At 49.0% G+C, this 23,984-nt stretch overlaps 2 protein-coding genes across 6 annotated transcripts in view; one reads left to right on the top strand and one right to left on the bottom strand.

Annotated features, from left to right (window-relative positions):
• Positions 1-1,886: 1,886 nt before the first annotated feature.
• Positions 1,887-10,151, bottom strand: ZBTB45 (zinc finger and BTB domain containing 45). 5 transcript variants are annotated; one of them, XM_088656391.1, is made up of 3 exons: positions 10,023-10,151; positions 5,056-6,729; positions 1,887-3,619 (listed from the first exon to the last, which is right to left on the bottom strand). In XM_088656391.1, exons 2-3 carry the CDS (start codon positions 6,605-6,607, stop codon positions 3,060-3,062), a joined length of 2,112 nt encoding a protein of 703 aa, XP_088512517.1. In that variant the 5' UTR covers positions 6,608-6,729; positions 10,023-10,151; the 3' UTR covers positions 1,887-3,059. The 5 variants fall into 5 exon arrangements, with proteins under 5 accessions (XP_088512517.1, XP_034992918.1, XP_034992912.1 ...); XM_035137027.3 differs by lacking the exon at positions 10,023-10,151 and adding an exon at positions 8,594-8,998; XM_035137021.3 differs by lacking the exon at positions 10,023-10,151 and adding an exon at positions 8,700-8,997.
• A 9,377-nt stretch (positions 10,152-19,528) lies between these two features.
• LOC118094140 (long-chain fatty acid transport protein 2) overlaps positions 19,529-23,984 on the top strand; it is a 40,529-nt gene continuing 36,073 nt past the window's right edge. The window contains exon 1 of the mRNA XM_035134180.3: positions 19,529-20,457. Within this exon, the coding sequence (XP_034990071.2) occupies positions 19,980-20,457 (478 nt within the window). The 5' untranslated portion in view covers positions 19,529-19,979. The remainder of the gene's footprint in view (positions 20,458-23,984) is intronic.

Genomic DNA, 23,984 nt, shown 5'->3' with positions numbered 1-23,984 from the left:
GGTCACATGACCTGGAAGCTGTACGCCGGCTCCCTCAGCCAGTAACGCGAGATGAGTGCCGCAACCCCAGCATCAGTCACGACTGGACCTAATGGTCAGGGGTCCCTTTACCTTTAAAGCAAGTATGAATGACATAGGAATAGTAGTAGTGGTAGTAGTAATATTTATACCCTGCCCATCTGGCTTATACCAAGAGCATCTACTAAATTTCTATGGACGTTTTCAAGGAACAGGTGCCAGCTCTGTTAGCTTCAGCTGTTGACTATCCTGCTCTTTTAGATACTGTACAAGGTGCTGCAATGTATGGCAAGCACTGGTACCAATTATGGTTCTGCCCTGAGCTCACTAGGCAATGTTAAGCAAGCCACTATTCTCTTTGGTGGCAAATTCTGCAAAGCCAAGGAAGGAGAAACCCACCTCATACAAACAGACCCATCCCGGTGTCCAAATGAACAGCAGACTGCAACTTCCCTCCAGTAGATACCGCATATCCTCGGGGGGGGGGGGGAGAGTAGCAGTATACATTCACTCTGGAGCAGCTTTTAGATAACTGGGGTTTAATTTGCATACAGGTAAAGGTAAGGTAAAGGACCCCTGACCGTTAGGTCCAGTCACGGACGACTCGGGTTGCAGCGCTCATCTCGCTCTATAGGCCGAGGGAGCCAGCGTTTGTCCGCAGCTTCTGGGTCATCACTAAGCCGCTACGCAAATAAGAACTGGAGCACCAGACTAAGGATTGGGCAAGAACTACTCCAACCTTGTAAATAAACCCACAAATTACCAGCCTGAAAAAGAGAAATTACTACATTGCAGGGAGTTGTCCAGAGGAGCGGCAGAGAGCTCTTCCAGCAGCCCACTACATTTCGATGCAGGGCTAGGGCAGCGGCAGTCCTTTTTCAGGAATCCTGCTGGATTTCAATACTAAGTGCAGAGGAGAGACGTCTTCTCTATCTTCCAGCACACCCACTTACCTGCATGCAATCCCTTGTCACCTGTGGCTACCAGGCAGACACTTAAATCCAGAGTTGGGAAACCTGTGGCCTTCCAAATATGTATTTTTTTTCTCTTGGACTGTAGCTCCTATCATCCTTGATCACTGACTACGAAGGCTGCGGTTGACGCAAGTTGAGAGGCCAACGACAACTCTCATCAATCTGTAACAAACTGCAGTTTTCTGGATTCTTGGAGTGGGGAGCCACGATGTTATCACAGTGCTTTAAACCAGGGGTCGGCAAGGTTTACCTCACCTGGGCCGGTTCACTCCAGCGGAGATCCCTCCGTGGGCCGGATGGAGCGCAGACGCAATTTCTGGCACTGCGGAAGCGAGTCCCTGCACCGCGCCAGTTTAGCGCAGCGTGTGGGGATTCGCAGAGCAGGCGGATTGGGGGGGGGGCGGTTAAACGACCCCCGTGGGCCGCTTGTGGCCCATGGGCCTTAGGTTGCCTACCCCTGCTTTAAACCTATAGTGTGAATGTGGCCTCAGGAGGATGAAGGCAATAGCCTGTACCACTCCCTGGACTAGCTGTAAGTAAGAAGGCAGGCACATGGGAGCTGGCTGAGGTTGGTGGGGCAGTGCCGTGTTTGCCCAAATGGACCAGCCTCTACTGAGAATGAGGCTGTGATTCTATGGACGTAGAAAACTGCCTGATCCCAGCTCAGACTCTTTGTCCACCGTGCCCAATGTTGTCTAGTCTGGCTATCCAGGGTCTCAGACAGTGATAGGTCTTTCCCATCACTTGTTATCTGATTCCCTGCCTCCCGCCTCCACAGAGATGCCAGGGGCTGAACTACTAATCATCTGCAGCCCCTGAGGTAGGCTCCCTCTTCAACCATCTCATCAGAGGTTCCACCGCCTTGAGAAATATACACAGACACACAGACACAGACACAGACACACACTGCTTTATTTCCTATGAAGAAGGGGAGAAACAGCTTGGATAAGTTGATCCATTACAATAAAACAGCCCAGGAACCCAACTGCTTTGGAAATGCAAGACACTAACAGTATAAGCTGTAAGCATGGCATAACCCCCCAAGAATAAATAAATTGTGATTCCCATTTATTGTGGCAAATCTTTTTATAGGAGCAGCCAAGTTGGATCAGGCCAATGGTCCATCTAGAACCTACCTTTCTGCTGTCACCAGCCAAATGCCTCTGGGATGCTCATAAGCAAGGCTTCTTTTGCTGGTATTCCCTAGCATCCTGCCTTTGACCATAGGCATTTAGCTATTGGGCTAAATATGGAGCTGTTAAGCTGCCTTGCAGTAAATCACATCACCGGCCCAACGAGCCCAGTACAATATACTCCAGGGACAGGGAGCCTGTGGCCCTCCAAAATGTTGTGGGGCTCCCAACTTCCATCATCCCTAATTGCAACTAATCTCAGGTAGGTAGCCGTGCTGGTCGGACGTAGTCGAAACAAAAAAAAGTAGCTTTTGGTATCTGAGGAAGTGTGCATGCACACGAAAGCTCATACCAATGACGAACTTGGTTGGTCTCTAAGGTGCTACTGGAAGGAGTTTTTATTATTTTTTGTTGCAACTAATCTGCCCATAATAGCAAAAATCTATTCTCCCACCACCCATCATCCCTGACCAAAGGACGTCCTGGCTGGGACTGTCAGTTGCTGCGAGTTCCAACAGCTGGAAGACCACAGGTTTCCCCATCCCTGGTCTACTCACTGGCAAAGGTCTTTCCCGGTTCTGCTCCTTGTGACTAGAGTTGCCGGCGACTGGAGCTCTGCCCTTCCTTTCATGCTAAGGATGGGCTCTGCCACTGAGCTATGGGCCAGGAATGGCATGGACAGCACCAGTGCCGATTCAGCCATGTTCCTGCCACCAACAACCTTTACAGGCGGTCGACGCTGCGGCCTAAAGACACAACGACGACGCTGAGACTCTCGCAGCCTGGCTCGTGCAGGTGGCTGCCCCTGTCAGTAGGAGAAAGCAACATCCTATGTGGGACAGCCTTTTTAATTCTCAAGATGCTGGAGCCACAGTCAGTGACAACTGTTGGACAAAAGAAAAATTCATAAACGGAGGTTGGGGAGAAAAAAACCTTAGGCTGTGTGAGGCTGCATGGCTGCCTCTGAAGCTGGGTCTCCTTTCCAGGCCGCAGCTGGTCCTTCGCCAGCCGCTTCCCCTTTCCAGGCTCCCATACTGCCTTCCCCAGGGACCGGATCCCCCGCTTTCCACACGGCAATGGCCGTCTCAGCGGACGGTTCCCCCGCTTTCCACGCCGCGGCGGTGACGGCAATAGTCCCCTCAGCGGCAGACGCCGCGGCGGCGATGTTCGGCTTCTCTTTCCAGTCGGCGGCGGACGCAGCCACTCCGATGGCTCCGGGGGCATCCGGCTGCCCGCCCTTCCAGGCCGTGTGGGTGGTCATGTGGCGCTCCAGCAGCGTGCGGTGGGAGAAGTACTTGTTGCAGATGCAGCACTGGAAGCGCTCTGGGCGGTGTGTGCGCATGTGGACGTTGAGCGAGCTCTTCTGGGTGAAGCGCTTGCAGCAGATGGAGCACTGGAAGGCCCGCACGCCCGTGTGCGTCACCATGTGCTTCAGCAGGTAGTCCCGCAGGGAGAAGGAGCGCCAGCAGATGCTGCACTGGTGGGGCTTCTCGCCTGTCGTGGGGAGAGAAAAGCACAGCGGGTCAGCAGAGAGGACACAGAACCCCCAACACTGGAACCCGGGAACTGCCCCATGGCCAAAGGGGGAGATCCCTCCTTTGGGGATGATGCCCTAAGCGCCTTTGGTCCCACTATATCTGAAGGAGCGTCTCCACCCCCATCGTTCAGCCAGGACCCTGAGGTCCAGCTCCGAGGGCCTTTGGCGGTTCCCTCATTGCAAGAAGAAAAGTTACAGGGAACCAGGCAGAGGGCCTTCTCGGTAGTGGCACCCGCCCTGTGTTAACTCCCTCCTGTCAAATGTCAAGGAAATGAACAACTATCTGACTTAGAAGACATCCGAAGGCAGCCCTGTATCCAGTGCCAGATTTATGTATACACTAAACAAGCTTATAGCTTAGGGCCCCACTCTCTGGGGGGGCCCCAAAAAAAATTAAAGGAAAAAAAACCTGGATGTACATTTCCAAAATATAAGGAAAAAAACACAAATAAAATAATACCTACGTACAGCAACAGTGGCAAATGGCTTTAGATATCTATTAGGTCCATATAGCGTATATTCAACACAAAAAACAGCGACAATTTGTTGTTGACAAAGGACAGCTAGACATATAAAGGGCCCCATTACCTTCAGTAACTTAGGGCCTCATCAAACCTAAATCCGGCCCTGCCTGTATCTGGAAGTTTTTAATATGTGATGTTCTGTTGTGTATCTTACGTATTATGTTGGAATCCTCCCAGAGTGGCTGGGACAATCTAGTCAGATGGGCAGGATACAAGAATTATTATTATTATTATTATTATTATTATTATTATTATTATTATTATCTATGAATCAAATGTCCTAAACATTGTAAGCTGGCCTCGCTGTGAATTTATGTTGTTGTTGTTTAGTTGTGTCCGACTGGCATCTAAGTGTAGGTCTGTATTTATCTCTCTTGGGTACAGAGTTATTGCAAGCCAGGCCGGCAACAAAATGTTGCAGTGTGGATGGCTGCTGTTCAGGATTCTAGTGACACACCCTCCCATTTTCTACTTATCCCAGACTCCCAACAGTTAGTGTTCTGTGGTCACTGAGCCTACTCATTCCTCTCTTAGCTTTTGGGCAGGAAGGGGCTGCCTCCTCCCTTAAGGCTGTTTCCCTGAATATTGTATTTCTGCAACCTTGGGGTTGGCATGTGTCCCTGAACCCTATTGCCTCTGGCTTGTCCTGGGTGGAGGACAGAGAGTGCCAGGTGTGTGTTCAAGCTAGCCTACTGTACAAAGTGCAATTTGCATTCATGGCTCTACCCACAGTGGCCTCTGGCCCAACCAACTCCTGGAAGGTTTCTCCTGGAAGGGAATACTCCCCCCTGGCTGAAAAAGGGTTCCTCGCCCCTACCGTACCCCCAGCAACAGCCTCCCAGGAAGCCCCGCCTCATAGTGCCCATTACCAGAATGGATGAACATGTGCTTGGTGTAGTTTTTGCGGGAGCTGAAGGTTTTCTGGCAGTGGCTACACTGGTAGGAGGGCTCTGAGCAGCGCGAGGAGCCGGGCTGTTGGCTCTGCTGCTCTCCAGCGCCATGCAGGGGGCCTGTGACCATGGCACCAGGGCTGAGCTGCACCATGTTGCTGGCTCCGGCGTCTTGCTGCTGCTGCGGCGGCGGCTGTGCCTGGATGCTGTAGAAGCCCTGGGCCACTGCAGCCGGCTGAGGCATATGGAACTGGAAGATACTGGTTGTGCTGGTGGCCGTGCTGGCGCTGTTAACCTCTGCCTTCAGCTCCCGTTGGATGCCCAGAGAGGAGACGAAAGTCAAGCCCCCGCTGCCGCTGTTGCTGCGGGGCGGGAAGGCTGCGGCGGCACCAGAGGGCCCGCCCAAGTCCTGCTTGAACTCTCCCGCCAAGCTCCTCAGGTTGGAAGCCTCCAGGCTGCAGTCCGAGTGGAACTTCTCCCTGTCCCGTGCGGCGGAAGCTGCCGCCTCTTCGCCGCTTTCCTCCCCCTGCCAGGACGGGATGAAGGACTCCGAAAATACATCCTGGTTCCCAAAGAAATCCTGGCCCTCAGCAGTGGCGTAATCCAAGTGGAGGCTCTCCTTCCTGCTGGCCCCGCCGGCGCTCCCAGAATCCTTTGCTTCCGCCTCGTTGCTGAAGCCGGCAGGGAAACTTCCGCTCCCGCCACACTCGGGGAAGCAGCTAAGCTTGGCCTCCCTTTCTTCCACCACCACCCCCTCACGGCCTTCCCCACTAACACCCTCCTCCTCGTCCTTGATTATGACAGGCATTGTCTCGGACAGCTGCAGCCTCACCGGCTGGCGCTGCTTGCGGCTGTGGCAGCTGGGTGTGGCCTCGGCAGGGTGGAGGTACGGGCCCCCTGCCTCCCCATCGCTTATGCCCCCTTCACAGGCAGCAGCCCTCGCCTCCCTGTGCTGGGAAGAGGAGAGGAGGTCGCGCAGCTTGTAGCGCACCTCCGAAGCGCAGAGCAGTTTGGGGGGCTCCAGGTGGGAAGTGTCGAGGTCTCCGGGCCGCGAGACGCTGCCAAGGGCCTCTTTGGGTGGCTGTTCTTGGGGCTTAGCCGGGAGGACCCTGGGAAGGGAGAGGGACACTGGAGGCGGGACAGTGGGAGGCTTGGGGCTACGGCTTTGGGAGATGATCTGGGTGCATTCGTCAATGACCGTCTTGATCTGCAGGATGGAGGCGGCCGTGAGGATCTGCAGCGCTTCTGACTGGGCCACCACCAGAGAGCCGCTGTACATGAACTCCACCAGCTGGCGGACCACCTGGCTGGGGACAACGGGAGGGACCTCGATCTCCGAGTAGCCCAGCAGCAGCTTGTCGTGGAAGAAGGGGCTGCCAGCGGCCAAGACACAGCGGTGAGCACGCAGCGTGGCCTCCTGGATGTGCACTGTCACGTCGCAGAAATGCCCGCCCAGGCGCTGCCCATTCAGCGTCTCCAGGAGGGACTTGCTGAAGTTCTGGAGGTGGATGTAATGCACGGCTTCAGCCATGGTGTTCCGCGTCCCTCACTGGAGCAGCCGGAGCTCGAAATCCGAGGAGCAGCGAGGAGATCCGAGGAGCAGCATGCATCCCACGCGGGACAGTCAAACGGTATACTGTTCTCGTACAAAGCCTGAAACACAACATAATTATTCATTGTTGTTATTACCTGCCCTCCCCCAGAATTAAAAAAAAAAACCAGTATACATGCTCACTGGTATTTAACCCCGAGTAAATTAGCAAAAATGTATAGGACAAGTTCAAATGTTTGTTGGAAATGTAAGGAAAAGGAAGGCACCTTTTATCCTACGTGGTGGAACTGTCAAGTGATAAAGGAATTCTGGGAAATAATATACAATGAATTGAAAAAAATGTTTAAAATAACCTTTGTTAAAAAACCAGAAGCCTTTCTGTTAGGAATTGTAGGTGCAGAGATACCGAAGGAACTGAAAAGACTGTTTATGTACGCTGCAACAGCTGCAAGGATGCTGCTTGCCCAGAGCTGGTAAGACGACAAGATACCTACTAGGGTGGACTGGCAGAATAAATTATTGGATTGCACAGAGATGGCAAGATTAACCGGGAAAATCAGAAAGACCACTGTAAATACTCGAACTCTTTAGCAGGCTTTAAATAACCCCTGCAATGATACATAGACTTTGGATATAATGGAGGATGGTAAAAAAAATGTTATTTAAGAACCCATGGAGGGAAGTTTTGGGATTCAGAAGAATCTTGTGCAAAATACTAATATTTGTAATAACATTGTGTGAGTGAACTTGTAAAACCAAATTTATTTATTTTATTTTTTAAAAAGTGTAAACATATTAAAGTCAGAAGGGTGGGCCCTGAAAATACACACCTCAGGTGTTGAAGGCCAGAGGTGTGTCTTTGGTATTTGGTGACAGCTGTACATCGAGGAATCCAGGCGCACCTCTGTGGGAAGGGAATTCCACAACTTATGGGCTGCCACAGAGAATGGGGAAAGCTTGGGGCAAAACAGCCACAGCACACGCTCGGACACGGAGTGCGTATAGGTAAGCCCTTACTTAAAACAAGCAGGCTGCCCTCTAAGGAGCTCAGGTAAAGGCAGCCCAACCAGCAACACACCTGGGACTAGTGGAGCAAGCCATCCATACAAGTGGTTGATTCGATAGTTTGATCAAGTAAGTCAGTGTCAATATGCAATGCAGTTTGTTTTGAAATAGCAGGTAACAAGAATGTTACGGATTTGTGTGCAGAGCTATTTTGCAAAAGCGAGATGTGCCAGGGTTTTAAAGCAGAGTTTCACCAAAAGGCAGAGCAGAAATCGTAATAGAAGATACAGCTGGTTTCAGGCGCTGCAGAGTGGGAGAGTGGCCGAAGACAACCAAATTGCTTCCCAAATTTTTCTAATGGAGGAGAATCCATGGAAAAAAATTTAAAATTAAAATGACTGCGCCTCTACTATTTTTTTCTATTTTGAGAAACAGGGAGATAAACTACTTGATCCTACACAGAAAGAGAGATACAACTAAGTGTTCTGCATCCTACCACCAGCAGTTCACAATGATAGGCAGGGGGAATGGATCCAGGGGGTCTGGGACCCAGTTAAAAGGTCCTGACTCGACAGGAAGAAAATGCTTTTCTCTGGAAGCTGCAGCTGGGCGCCTCCACCCTCCTTTCACCGGGAATCATTTCCCAGGGCAACAAAACACTTCTGAGCCCAGGAGCTTTGACACACGGATAGCTCCACCAGCAGCAATGAACTCTCCCCACCCACCCGAAGAAAGAAATCGGGAGCTGCTGGGCTTCAAATCCGGCCAGAACGCAGCACATGCAGAAGCCCCGCCTCCCTCCAGGTGCGCAAAGGTTAATCGGTGGCGAAATGCACTCTGTCCATGCTCAGAGGCGCGCTCCCCTTCCTCGTGCGCCCTGAGTCCTGCCTCACCACCTGCCCCAAAATCCGGGCTCTCCTATTCGGGTGAGACCCAGGAATCCAGGCTCCCGTCTGCTACCTGGGAGCCGAACGACACACGGGATACTTGGGAGCGGAGGGAGGGGCGGGGCAAAAGCCGGGTGGGCGTGGCTTGCGCCCCGGGCTGGGGGCGGGGCGCCTCTCACCTGCCACCTCGGTCTCCCGTGCCGCCGCCGCTGCCTCCTGGCTTCCCTCCCCGCGGCCTCCTTCCGCGCACGTCTCTTTCCTCCCGCCGCTTCCGCGCCGCCCATAGAGAGAGAAAGGCTAGAGGCACACGCGCGCATTGGCTGCGGGGGGAGGCGGGGAAAAGCACAGCGCTCCTGCAAGAATGCAGATTGAACTCAGTGGCTGATAACGGCAAGGTTCAATCCATCTGCATATTCTTGCATTGCAGGGGGTTGGGCTAGGTGACCGTCGGGGGTGCCTTCCAACTCTGCAATCCTACGATTTGATATTAAATATATATTTTTATTAAAGATTTCTTGTTTTACAGAAGTATGTGCAATGTCTCGTTTTTCAGGTTGCATTTTCTACAGATCAAGTTTCATTTGTTGTGAGACATTAGTGTTACGTTCTGCAACCCTATGGTTTTGAGTACTACCTCGGCTCCTTGGCTGCGCTCATTGGGAGATGCGCACGGAAAGCAGCGGGATCCCGAAAGATGGTGTTGCGCGCCCTTTCGAGCCTTCGCCGACCGTCGGATTATGGGGCCGCCCTTAAGGAAGCGGCGTGGCGATCTCTCTGCCCGTATTTTCCGCACTTCCATGCCCTACCCATTGGCAATCCCCTGAAACTCGGGATAGCGCGCAGTGGGCCTGCGGTCCAGCGAAAGCGGCGCGGGGCTCCTTGGCCAGGTTGGAGGGCAGGCAGCTCAGGCCACCGCTGACCATTAGGAACAGAAGGAGAGCCTGGCTGGGTCAGGCCGGCGGCCCCTTCTCACCGTGGCCGACCAGATGCCTGGGGGCAACTAGTGAGTAGGATCCGCGCCCAGGGCAGGGGCACTCTCTCTCCCCTCCATAGCTGCCAAGTTATCCCTTTTTTACAGGGATTTTCCCTTATGCTGAATAGGCTTCCTCGCGAGAAAAGCGAAAACTTGGCAGCTATGCTCCCCTCCCGTGGTGGTTCCCAGCAGCTGTCAACCCTTGGCCGCCTTACTTGGGGCTGATGGGACTTAGTCCTGGTGGTGCAACATCTGGCCTGCACCGCATACTTTATCCCTAAATAAGGCGGCATTTCTTCGAGTCACACTCTTGGCTGAAGCCCCACCTTCGCTATTAGCGCTGGATTAGTTACAGGGCCGTCGTAAAACGTCCCCCCCCCCATATTTCCCCCTTCCTCCCGCGCAACCTGCCAAATTCTGCAGTGCAGGGCGATGTTGATATATAGGCGCACATACGTAGTATACACACAATCTCGTGATAACGAGACTACACTGCAGGGTTGTCGTAAAGTCACTGTCTGCCACATACCCCCAGCAGTGAGCTGGAAACAGCGTGAGGTCTCGGATTCTGACTTATTTTCCTTGCGGGCAGATCGACGCCGTTTCCACCCCGCTAGCAAAGAGAGAAAAAGGCGTCAAAAAGTATTCCGGAAGTCCTAGTGTCAAGCAGGGGAAGTATCACTCTTCTCCTTTTTTAAAGTCTATGTGTTCGCCGGTCAAACCCGTAGCAGATGGGGGGGGGGAAATAAAGAGGGGCATCATTGTCTTTTACACGATTTCCGGGTTCTCCTCGAAGACTATGTCTTCCGGAGCAGCGTTAGCGTATCCCCTCCTAGCAAGATTTTTTTTACATTCATTAGATCCGATTGGGCACTAGCAAGGTAGCAGTCAAGAGAAACGCTTCGGCTCTTTTTAACTCTGGACACTTAAACGTGTGGAATGCATGCATCTGGAGGCATTTTCTAACAGTTTTAGAAATTAACCCACCAGATGCAAATTCCAAGCCTCCCCAGGTTGTACGGTATGTTGGGGAAACTGAAGTTAGGAGAGAGGAGCTCGTGCCTGATGGCAATCTAACCCAATGTCAGTATTGCAAGTTCCTAGACTGGTTGAGGCTATGACACATTTAAAACAACCTTGTAATGTAGTCGAGTGGTTTGGATTATTTTCCAGCCCAATAATACTAAATCCAAAACACTCCCCAGGTTGCAGCAAAGCCAGGATACTTAAATGGACGACTTAGACCTCCCAGCCAGCCCCAACCCAGCACTCAATTGCAGGTAGAAGCTATCAGCTTATTTAACTTGCATGCAGTTACGTCTTAACAACTACCGGTACCCACCAACTTTTAACAATTTTACACGATGTAAAATTTGCATTACAAAGAGCAGGACATCCTGATTTGTTTGTTTGTTTGTAGCTGTGCTGGTCCAATCATTGTTGCCCTAAAATTCGGCTCATTTTTAGGGCATTTATAATTATAATGGGAAAGAGGAAGAAAAAGAACAGTGGGCTGGCTTCAACTATGTTCTCCTTAGAGTAGGTCCCTTAAAATTGATGGACCTTATTAGTCATCTCCATTAATTTCAATGAGTATAAACTATACAGTATAAACCACACAGTATACAGTGTAAATCACACATTACAAATAAGATGAATTAAAGGTAAAGGGACCCCTGACCATTAGGTCCAGTCGTGGACGACTCTGGGGTTGTGGTGCTCATCTCGCTTTATTGGCCGAGGGAGCCAGTGTACAGCTTCCTGGTCAGGTGGCCGGCATGACTAAGCCGCTTCTGGCTAACCAGAGCAGCACACGGAAACGCCGTTTACCTTCCTGCCGGAGTGGTACCTATTTATCTACTTGCACTGTGTGTTTTCAAACTGCTAGGTTGGCAGGAGCAGGGACTGAGTAATGGGAGCTCACCCCGTCGTGGGGATTCGAACTGCCGACCTTTCAATTGGCAAGCCCTAGGCCAGGGTTCCCCAAACTACAGACCAGGGGCTGGATGTGGCCCGTGAGGCTCATTTATGCGGCCCGCAACGATCGCCCGCTGCCGCTGCCCACTCTTACCGGCGCGGTGCGGCTGCCCACTTCCAGGTCGGAAAAGTGCTGGAAATAGCTTGTGAGCATGTGCAAGCGTCATTTCCAGCGCACTTCTGGGTCGGAGGAGGCCCGTGCGCATGTGCACAAGCTATTTCCGTCACTTTTCTAACCCGGAAGTGTGCCGGAAATAGTGTGTGTGCATCTGTACGGGTCCCCGCACGCTGCCACCAGCCTGAAGCCGGGTAAGTTTGGGGACCCCTGCCCTAGGGTCTGTGGTTTAACCTACAGCACCACCCGTGTCCCTTCAAGATATGAATTAGATTAATATTAATGCTACTTGCTTTCATCATACAGGGGACAGAAGTTAGAGACCTTGCTTGCTTTCTAGAATTTTTAAGTCATCTGGTACGTAGATAGGTTGTTATTGAACTGAATAAGACCTCTTCCTTTTTCCAGGAAACAGAGAAGTGGGTGCAACATGTGACACAATTTTAAGTGGCCTTTTAACTTAGCCTTTGACATCTCCTGGTTGCATTTTGTCCTATTTTACCTAGTACTAAATCTCTCCACCCTTTGATGTGTGACGTAATAAGGGCAGCCGCAGTGGTGTGATAATTGCAGGCTATGTCCTGCTTTGAACCTGCAGAGCAGTTTTTCTGTTACTGTATAACCCTTGCCCATTCCTACCCCCGCTGCTCTCCTGCAATAGCTGCTTCCATGCCCTGTTCATTCTCAGGCCTCCAGCAGACAAAAGCTGTCTGAGGCACTAATTGGGAATTGGCACTAGTTCCTTTTCTAGCCTACTTCCGCCCTCATTGCTGCCAAACTCATAGAAAGAAGATGTCTGGCTTACAAACACTGCAGATGCTGGTGTGAGAAAGAAGAAAACCCGAACGGTGCTGGCTCCAGCATTTTTTGGTAGGGAGAGGGGACTCTGGCACTACACCCTCAGGGGGCCTCCCAATCTGGAGGAGGTGGGGCATTCAAGGAAAGAATCCTGTCCTCTGGTACTCTGATGACACTACGTAGTATCAATTAAATAATCACCACCCTTCTTGAATTCTTTATATAAAATGAGTTGGGGTGGTGGGCCCTCTGCTGGTCTTGGGGCCCTGACAAATGCCCAGCCTTACTACTCTTTGGAGCAAGCGCTGCAAAAAAATAAAAATAAAATAAAAATCTAAGCATGTTTTGGGATAAGATGGAGGCTCCTATAATAAGGGATGCCTTTGGAAAATGAGCGAGGTCCCAACTGAAGAAGAATGGCAACTTAAATTGATGAAATATGCGCAGCTTGCGGACCTAACACATAGAATAAGAGAACAAGAAGAACATACTGTTATAAAAAATTAAACATTACCTTAAAAGAAGATTGGAAGATGTTTATTGAATATAGGGGGGGGGAATTGTGCACACTTGAAAACGTTGGCAGCATTAAGATAAATTCAACAGTGTAAACAAGGTTTTTTTGATGGGTATTATAATGGAATACTGAATGGTTTAGCTTATGTAAAATATGCAGGGATTTATGATATGCAAAATGAACTATGGAAAGAGGAGAAAGGAAGTCATTTTAAGGTTGTTTACATGAATATTCTAAAATGTAAAACAGAAAGTAAGTGTGTGTGTGTGTATGATGCTTTCATACTCTCTGTGATGAGAAGGCAAATAAACCAACTAGCTTAACCCCTCCTGGAGTCTTCACTTCTGCCACCAAGTGAATGCCTTTATTTTTACTGGCTACTTCCACTGAAACAATAATTTAATCTTGGATTGCCTCTGGCCTCAAAACTGAATCTCAGCACCCTTCCCCTGATATGACTGGTCTCTGTTCCCAAGCTGCCCGGAGCCAGCGCACAAATCATTCCTGTCTTCCCAAGGTAAATGATAGAACTGCCTTTGTGCCTGGCCCCATCCCATTCAGTATGGACCGCCAGGGGAATCAAACACACAAGACTCATTGTCTTGTATAGCACGCCTGACCTACATTCCTGAGTGAAGGCTCTTCGTTTCTACAGTGCAACAGGCTAAGAATCCAGAGGCATGAAGAAAACCTCAAGCGAAATCTCAGAGTGAAATGGAACATTAAGATCTTAATGGGATTGCGTTTGTGGGTGGTAGAGATGATGAGTGTTGCAGGCTTGGCTAGTTCTCCCAAACATGCTGTATCTTTTCCTTGGGCTTCTGTTATCCTCCTGGCTTTTGGCCAGTGTTCCCCCTGCCTGCCCCAAAACGCTCAAAAGTGGTTAAACCCTATAGCATGTTCTTTGCTCTATAGCATTAGGATAAACATCCCCATGCAATTTTTAAAAATGTACAAGAGAAGACAAGTTACAGTATATATAATTACTACTGAATCAAGCCAAGCAGCCTTGAAGCAAGGTTCCTTCAGTCTCCTGGCTGCTCAGCCCAATTCCAAGGGTGGTTTGGGGCTACAATAACCGTTTTTGCTTGGGGGAAATTATTCTGACAAGTGCTTTCATTGTGGGGATCCTTGCCAGGTCTGGGTTGTGTACACACTATATAAAGCACACACACCTAAATACAGTTCTTTCCTGCCATTCCCATTGGTAAGTCATGGGGGAATAGAAGAAAAGGAGGGGAATAGCGACATTTGTCCAATTATATTCATTGTTGTGTCATGTGTGTGAATGAAATTTAGCACAATATCCTGGCATATTCGTCAGAAAGCCACAGTTCCATAATGCAGCAGGTACTGCAATGTGAAAGGAGTGTTAGAGAACAGGACAGAAGCACTAACATTATAATCAAGGAAACTTGTGAAATATTCCCCACATTTGGATGCGCCCTTAGTGTTACGTGTGAGCCCCACCCACAGGCCAACAAACAATGTCAATAAAGCATGATCTGTAGCCCTAGTTTGTTACTGGATTGCAAACTCTGGTTTGTTTAAACTATGGCTTGGTATTATGTGTGAGCCCAGCAGCACCCATCTTTAATCATGGCTTGTTTGGCTACCCCATCCCAGATGCTCACTGGACTACAAAGGAATGAGGCAAGAACAGCTGGGGAAATGAAACAAACTTTCAAAAACAAGCCATGGTTTCTCTGATCAGGTGCCAAACAACTCATGGTTTGTTACACTATGGCTTGGTGTTATGTGCAAATCAGGCCAGTGTCTACCAAAATCTGCAGACTGCCTTGTAAAACTTATTTCAGGCTCACTGAAATTGCACTCCACTTCTAAAGCCATGTGGTATTTCCTCTGTTTATGTGCTCAGATCCAACAGTGGGCTGTGTGGGGGAACAGGCTTCTTCACTTTTGTAAGCTGGACAAACAACTATTACCATAAATCTTAGTCCGTAAAGCAGAAGTACCTCCTTCCTCCTCTCTTTCCCCCTATTTTTGCTCTTGTTGTAGGAATTTTGGGGTCTGGTGATCCAGAAATCAACTAGGTTCTGACCCAGGAAGAGTCCGAGAACCTGACAAGGAGACCAATTTACGGAGCTCCTTGTCGGAGGAAAATGACAGGGACCACACCAGAACGTATAGAAAGCAAGGCAGTTTATTTGAGCGAAAATGCGCAATTGCTGTTGCTTCATGGTTTCCTGAGCTAAGGTATTATTATGTATGTTTTTGGGGAAGTTGCGAAAGGGTTTAGGCGATAGCTATGCAAAAGAGGCAAGGCGTATCCAGGTGAAGGTCTGGGTCAAGTGTGGATTATTTCTCCCGTTGTATCTGGGAGGGAAAAATGGCTCCTGTCAGGTCAAGGCATCGTTCCCCTCTCTGTACATCTATGAACCCCTAAGAGCAGTGTATGGTGTGCGGTCCCCTACAACACTCTCATTTTCCTTTCCTTGCTACCTGCCCGCTGCCACACATCATTAAAATGTCCCAGTGTTTTCTGCAGACCAGAAAGTCTGCTAATCTGAAAGAAGAGCCAAGTGGTGACCCTAGCATGCAACTGCTGAACTAGAATTTATCAGTAGCTTTGATGATATTCATGTAAGACTCCATCAAGATGAAGGTGTTCCCCCCAACAACAACTAAATGGCTTAAATTAGTGTGGCAAAATTAAGAAGATGGTATTGCCAACAAGCACTGAAGCGTCCGGACTGGCACTGTATTTCAACGGAATTCAGTCACATATCAACAGTGCTTTCTTTCTATATAAAAAAATGTTTAGGGGTACTCTCATTTTCCTACTCATATTGAAATACTGCCCCTCCATGAGGCCAAACTTAGATTCACAAAATGTTTAGGGGTATGCATAACCCCCAGGAAAAAAGCACTGCATATCAGGAAATTCAGGTTGCACAACTGCAGTTCATTGGAAGTGCTTGCTCAACAAACCAAACTTCACCCAGAGATAGGACTTTTGTGATAAGCAAAGTAATCGGAGATACACTGGTCAATAAGCGATAAATCGTGTCCTCCCTCAAAGAGTGAGACCTGGCAACCAAACCCTGTGTTGTGGGTGGGTACGATTGGATAGCTACAACACCCTATTGGTAGGTCCCTTGATGCTGGGTTCAATCAGGCCAATGGGATGCTGTCAAAACGGATGGAAGGACATTTATACTGTACTAGTGTAATTCAGCCCGTTGAATAAACGGGTGCTAGAACATCCCAGGGTTCGGAGAAGTGCTTGCGCAGCCCTTTCTCCTCCTTCCTTCCTCTCCCCCAGCCGCTGACAGGAAGGAGACATCCCGGGGTTCAGAGAAGCAGCCCTTTCTCCTCCTTCCTTCCTCTCCCCCAGCCACCGATAGGAAGGAGACAGCGCTTCTCCGAATCCCGGGACCTGTCCTTGCTGGACGCACACACGCGCGCTCTCCCCCCCTGCTGCCGCCAACGCTTAGTCCGGCTGGGAGCAGCGGTTGGCAGCCGCAGGGAAACGGTAGGTGGGCGGGTGGGGAGAGAGCGTGTGTGTGTGCGTGCAGTCTCTGCATCAAATCCCTGTGTCCGTGGGCACATGCGCAGTAGCACGGACACAGGGACACAGGGAATCTGGATGCAGAGACACTTGCACTTTATTATATAGGATACCCATGCGCGTGACCCAGAGCTTCCTCTTTGGTCTGTGCATCGGAACACCCGCCCACCTCTCCCTACTTTTAGGGTCTTGTGCTTGACCCTTGCTATGCCATCAAGTGTTGTCTGTCGTTGGACAGGGGCACGGCAGGAATTTCCCCCACTAGGCTGATTGGCTGGTGCCATTTGGGTTTCACCCGCCGCGTACCAAATCGTCACAACTTGTAAGGTTGGGATAGGCTCTGGTTCAGGTGATAGGGATGGGGGAGTGCTCTCACTATCTCTATGTGAAGGGTATTCCGTTAAAGGAATCCAGGGACTCTGTGGTTTGGTCAACCCTGTGAGGGGGTTGTGCCTGTGCCTGAGTCCAGGGGGACATCTGGGTGGTGGACATAGCATGTCCCCGGCTTTCCGCCTATCCAGGTGTTCACCCTAGGCTGACCTATGCTGGTGCCCTGGGTCAGCACTACCTGCAAGGGTGCAGGGAGCTAGTCGAACCAGAGCCTATGCAACCACTCATTTGCTGTAATCAATAATGTTGTGGCCTAAATTCTGCCAAAAACCAAACCAAAATTTGAGTCTTGTCTGAATTAATTTAAGGGGAAGGTTTAACGGTCTTGACATGCAACACTTATTTGAATGCAACTTTCGGCTAACCTCCCCACAAACAAATCAGGATGAATGCTCAGTAAACAGGTCAACTGGAAGCTCCCCTAGCAGCAAGCATCTGTCATGCCTTTCAAATAGGGATGTCTTTCAAACGGAGACTTCTGTAAGGTCACTCACACAGTTTATGAGAGAGCAAAGATTGGACTGCAGGTCCAAGCGACCAACAGTTTGGTATCAAGGGTGCCATTTTGGTATTCAGTTGTATGTATGTGTGTAGATATTTTGAAGAGGGGGACAATGTTCACATTGAGATCTAGGGGCCCACTTTTGAATATGTTGAAGGTTAAATTGCAAACAAAAAAAACCCCACCTTTTCCAGAAAACAAGCCTACAACAAATCTAAATTCTTTTTTGTTGCAGCTCCCTTTTATAAGACTAGTCAGAGTGTAGAACATAGCTGCCAAGTTATCCCTTTTTAAAAGGGATTTTCCCTTATGCTGAATAGGCTTCCTCGCGAGAAAAGGGAAAACTTGGCAGCTATGGTGTAGAATCAGTGGACCAGTCAGATATACAGCATCTCCTGAGGATAAAAATCTGTATAAGTGGGACATGCAGCAGTGTGTTGAAATGCAGATTGTTGCTGGTCCCAGGGTGTTATAAGAATTTTAAGATCATAAATGTTCATAACTGTATATATAAACCACATGTCTGAAACTACACAGAAAAAAAGTCCTGAACAAATTGACCTCAAATATTTCTCTGCAAGGTCAAAGTGGGAAACCTCCCCATTGTCTCTTTCCTCACAAATCTTGTCTTAAGGGCACATTCAAGATATGAACAGGGTGTGAGCCTGTGACCTGGCTCAGGAACTACCGGGTAAGTATTTATCATTACAAAAGACTGGCCAGGCTCCCCAGGTAATCCAGTCAAATGACCATTAACAGGTAACTTGCCAGGCAGGATAAAAACAACACACTCGGATTTTTGCTGTAGAGGGGTGGTGGCCTTGGGCTACATCCCTTCTGTGATGTATCTATGATGTTTCTGGGGGCGGTCTTGGACTCCAGGGCGGGGAATTAAAAATTTCTATATAAGAGCTTGCACACCATTGTTCTGGGTCTCTCTCCCCCCCCTCCTGTGTGTGTGTGGAGAGCACCCTGTTGCAACAGCTTTTAATAAAGATCATGCTGATAAAGATCAGGCTTAACTAGCCGCCTTGCTTTTCACTAGAATTCTGGTCTGGTCTCTGTCATTTTACTAGCCGGCAAGGGCTTTCAATTGTGCTCTGCCGGAGGTCCAGGCTCCCTCCCAGAGAAGGACCCCTTTTAACTCTTATAACAAGGGAATCGCTCATGTGCTTCCCATTCCTCCCTTCCACCTATTTCTCTCCCCCCCCCCCCGACCTCTGATGACCACATTGATCTACTTTGGGGTGAAAGTTCCGCCCCTTTACAGGTTTTCCCCTCTTAAAAGTTCTGTGATTGTTTTTGGCCCAAGGTAGTGGTGTAGCATGGGTTGTTGGCTCCCAGGGCAGGGCAAGTGTTGTCTCACCCCCCCCCCCCCGGAGGACTGGGCACTGAGCCCACACGGAGGGTTCACAGAGCCCAGGAGGCACATTGCTGGTGGCGCTGCCACTGCTGGTGGCGGTAGCAGTGCGCCTTCTCAGTTTGGCGGTTGCACTGCCCTCCGGTCTCTCCCTGCCTCAGCCAGGGGTGCCAACTTGAATAAAATATTGGGGGGGCAGGCAAACCCCACCCACATAGTCACTCACATGCCATGGTGCACACATACTATTTGAATGGCAATGTCCATCAAATTGGGGGGGGGGCTCAAATATTTTATTGGAGGGGTCCAAAGACCCCTCGGCCCCTAGGAGTTGCCGTTGCAGGGACTGCTTCTGGCGGCGGAGGTTGGAGAGGACTGCTGCTGCCACCTTGCACAAAAAAATCACGGTGAATTCTCAAAAACAGGAGCACGTGGAAGGACCCACAGGCTCTGTTTAGCCCTGTGAAAATTTTAGAACATCTCAGCAAAACGGCAGAAAGGAGAAGTGGAATGGGCCTGTTTGCACCTCGAGTTGTAATATCATGTTTGTTCATCTGCACAGAAATGCAGAGAGGTGGACACACAACTTGCTCATGCCCTGCTGAATCTGAACTCCTCTAGGCGTGGAGCTGCCAAGCTTCCAAAGAGCTTCCTTCTATTCCTGTTCCCTTTCTCCTCAGCAAGGCTGCTTTGGGGGACAGCGGAAATCATCTATTATGCAAGGCCTTTTCAAGAAGAAGAAGAAGAAGAAGAAGAAGAAGAAGAAGAAGAAGAAGAAGAAGAAGAAGAAGAAGAAGAAGAAGAAGAAGAAGAAGAAGAAGAAGAAGAAGAAGAAGAAGAAGAAGAAGAAGAAGAAGAAGAAGAAAGCAGTTCAGGCAATTGCCAATATCCTCCAGCGCTTTTGAGATGTGAACTTTGCCTCTCTGAGAGTGGACTGGGTGAACTTACCGGTACTAGGCAAACTCAGAACTGTGCTTGGGACCTGCCTCCAGCTGCAAGCGAATGCCAGTGTTGCAGATATGGTAGGGGAGGGAGGCGGCAAAGGGTGGGGGCTCTCAGAGCTAGTATCTTGTGTAAGTTAAAGTTTTCTGTCTGAGAGCCAAGGGCTTCCTCGAATCAGCCTGCAGGGACAGATGGGAGGGGAGGGTTGGAAACCTCGTCTCATTCACTGTTGCTCAATACCCTTTTGCCTTCCATTCAGCACGGCTCAGACGCTCAGACGGAGGCTGCAAGAGGTAGTGTGTGTGTGTCTGCGACTTGCAGGGCCCTGGGTCTTCTGAGGTGAGATCCCAGCCATGCTGGACCTCTACACAGTTGTGATAGGGCTCCTGATCCTTCTGCTCCTCCTGGGGAATGTTTTCTTCCCTTACCTTTGGCTGGACTTCGTTTTCTTCTTTCGCGTCCTTCACACAGGATACAAATGCCACAGGTGTCTCAGCCGCAGACCTCCCATCACCTTACTGGACTTCTTCTTGGCCAAAGTCCAGAAGCACCCAGAGAAGCCCTTGGTCCTCTTTGGAGATGAAACCTATTCCTACCGAGATATCGACAGGCGCAGCAGTCAGCTGGCCAGAGTGCTCCGGGACCACGTAGGGCTGAAGGAAGGGGAAACGGTGGCTGTTTTCCTAAAGAACGTCCCTGCCTATCTCTGGGTCTGGATGGGACTGGAGAAGATTGGCAGTGTCATGGCGTGTATCAACCATAACATCCGAGCCAAGTCTCTCTTGCATGCCCTCAGCTCCTGCAAGGCCAAAGTGCTACTGACAACTCCAGGTGAGTTAGGATGTGCATTTACACCCGGGGGGGGGGGGCGCAACTAAAATCCTGTTTGTGCTACACTTGTCAGGCCATATAGTCACAATGGAAAGAATCTTGGGCAATTCTCTTGAACTGTTTCTCCCCCACCCCCACCCCCACCCCACCCCTCTCTTTTAAAAGAGGTTTGACATGTCTTTTCCCACCCCTGACAAAATAGCACCATCTCTGTGTTGTCTGAGCTCGTCTGTACCTGAGCAGTTTCAGACTTTCCAAGGGGGAAAACAACAACTACATTCAAAGGAGGGAAGATCTGAGACAATGATGTCATGCAGATGCCATGACATTAATGAGGAGACAGGCTTTACCTTTCTCTGACTGTGTCATAGCTTCCATTCACTTTTTCTTTTTTTCAAAGGAAAAGCCTTACTTTAAAAGCCATTTTCTTCCTCCTTGAAGCACTGTTGTTTGGCATTTTGGCACATGGATAACAGAATGTCCAAGTGTCCCTATTTTCCAGGGACAGTCCCGGATTTACAAAAGCCATCCCGGTTTCTGATTTGATCCTGGAATATCCCGCTTTCCCTTATGACGTCCCTATTTTCGTCAGAGAAATGTTGGAGTATATGGAATAGGATGTCCCTATTTTCATCAGAGAAATGTTGGAGGGTATGGGATAATAAATCTTTCAAGTTGAAAAGAAATCAATTTTTCTCAGCTAGTAGAAGTAACGATCTTTGAGCATGGGTGTATGAGAGAAGTTAAGTAGAGTGCAAAGGGAAAAGAGCTAGAGAAAGCATTCCTTGAGTAAGTAGTCATTATTTCAGTTGCTTTAGCCCTAAAAGAAAACAAAGCAACTCTGAGTCTGCAGGGTGTGTGTTTTCCTTGTTGGACTAACTTCAGTGTGACCTCCCAAAACAGAATTAAAAAATTCCTTCCAGTAGTAGCACCTTAGAGACCAACTAAGTTTGTCATTGGTATGAGCTTTCGTGTGCATGCACACTTTCTTCTTCACCAATGACAAACTTAGTTGGTCTCTAAGGTGCTACTGGAAGGAATTTTTTTATTCTGTTTCGACTATGGCAGACCGACACGGCTACCTACCTGTAACTCCCAAAACAGGGTAGTTTAGTGATGCAGTTTTCCAACAAGAAAATAACAGCAATAGCTGCTGATGTTTGAGGCAAAGGAAAGGAAGAGAGAACGAATGAATCTCCAGCGGGAGGTATATTATTGACTCCAGTGGTTTCTGTGATGACATCAGTGTAAACTGGTCAGGCAAAGTTGGGCGTGCTTTGCTGTTCTCACCTCAATTGCCCCTTTGCAACAACAACTTGGCAAGGTGTGTTAGTGTTATTATGGATTGATTTGATTTCTCACCTGCCTTTCCCCACAAAGCGCCAAAGCGGGTTATAATAAAATATGCCATTATGCAACAAATAAAAAAGGAAGGTTAATAAATAAATAAATTACAAAACATTCCATATCTAAAAACAGTACAAACTTTAAAGAACAATTTCATGGGGTGGGGTGGGGTGGGGAGGGAACCAATACGATCCAATACGGATGCAGGCTGGGATAATTTGGAAGGCTTCTAGAAAGAGGAAGGTCTTCATTTGATAAGACAACAACGACCTGCCTGTCCTTTTTTAAAAAAAATACATTTTATTCCAATTTTCCAAATTCAACAAATTAACAAAACCAATCTTTTATACAAAATCTTATATTCACATCTTTTACCTTGCTCCGCCGAGCTATGACTTCCCCCCCTCCCTTCAAGCGGGTTTCTTGTTAATTCCCTTTTTTGCAGTTCCTTTTTTGACATATTGGTCAATTCGTAAGGTTTATTTTAATCCTGCGAGAGTTTTTAACGATCTACAGTTTTTCTCCATATAGTCCACATATTTACTCCAGTCCTTTTGAAACCTTGTCTCCCCCTGGTCACGAATCTTGCATGTCAATCTAGCAAGTTCAGCATAGTCCATCATTTTTGTCTGCCACTCCACAATTGTAGGTAATTCCTGTAATTTCCATTTTTGGGCTAACAAAGTCCTAGCCGCGGTTGTTGCATACATAAACAGTGTTTGATCTTCTTTTCTGGGAAGAAAGTCCTAATGATAGGGTATCACACTCTTTTTTTTCTGGAATAAGATGGTATCTTACAAATGATGCCTGTATGTGAAGAGTGTCTGACTTTCCCCAGGTCAATGAATCTGGACCAGGTGAGATTTTAATCCATGGCACCAGAGCCAAAGTAAACACTCTGTGTACAAACAATCCTTTCTCTGAAGCAGAGAGGAAGAGACTCTCCCCCTTTAGACCAGCACACTAATCCTGATTCAACATCAATAGCTTGATAACAAGGTCAGGGGAGACAGGGAGTGAGGGAGAGTGCGTGGGGGGGGGAGAGGTAGCTGGTTCCCTCTGTTTTCAGGGACTCCTAGTCATGATACCTATGTTCTCCCTCTTACTGTCGGAGGCAGTCGGCTTCTGCTAGGAATCACAAGTGAGCTGGCCACCGAGAGAACAGGACACTGGGCCAAATTGGCCATTGGCCTGATCCAATAGGACAGCCAGTGTGGTGTAGTGGTTAGAGTGCCTGACTAGGGCCTGGGAAACCAGAGTTCAAGTCCCACTCCTCCATGAAGCTCACAGAGCGACCTTGAGCCAGTGACTGCCTCTCAGCCTGACCTACCTTACGGGGTTGCTTGGCGGATTAAATGAGGAAGGGGGAAGAAACCCGAACACCACCTGGAACTCTTTGGAGCAAATGTGGGATGTGAAAGCAGCAAATAAAATAAAAATAAAATCCCATGAGTTCTGAGGCATTGGCAGGCTCAGGATATAATGATCGTTAGCAGCCAACAGTCCAACAAGCATGGGAATTTGGTTATCAGTTCAATTAAGCTTTATTCACAAGCATATTCACAGAGCTGCTCTCGCACACATCCATCACACACTAAAGATGTCCTGATCTAATCAGGTTCCTCCTCCCTATTTCGCTTCCAGCAAGATCCATGCCAGTAATGATTAAGTCTGCTTCTACATTTACAACCTTCCTGGAGGTGTGCCCAACGGCGAGACCTCGGACTGAGATTGTCAATTGGCTCTCCATTGCTGTCACTAGACAGGAAGGCTGAGATGGCCCAGGAAGGGGAATAGGAGGGAGACATGGAGGTGGGGTTAGGGCTGCCATACGTCCAGATTTCCCCCCAAAGCCCCAAAAGTTAATTTTTTAGAGGAGTCGTCAAACAAACAAAAAAGCTCAACAACTTTGTCTGGATTTTCACTTTTGGGAATATGGCAACCCTAGGTGGGGCTGAGATCTGGGAACAGAGGATGGTACAGTGGTACCTTGGTTTATGAATTTAATCCATTCTGGAAGTCTGTTCTTAAACCAAAGCGTTCTTAAACCAAGGTGTGCTTTCCCATAGCAGCGGGGGACTCAATTTACAAATGGAACATGTTCCTCAACAGGAAACGGAACACGTTCTTAATCCAAGGCAAAGTTCACAAACCAAAACACCTACTTCCGGGTTTGCAGC

The sequence above is a fragment of the Zootoca vivipara genome, chromosome 12 (genome assembly GCF_965207765.1).
Source record: "Zootoca vivipara chromosome 12, rZooViv2.hap1.1, whole genome shotgun sequence".
Classification (NCBI taxonomy): Eukaryota; Metazoa; Chordata; class Lepidosauria; order Squamata; family Lacertidae; genus Zootoca; species Zootoca vivipara.
The sequence above is the reverse complement of the archived record's forward strand: the minus strand, read 5'-3'. Positions and strand labels throughout refer to the sequence as shown.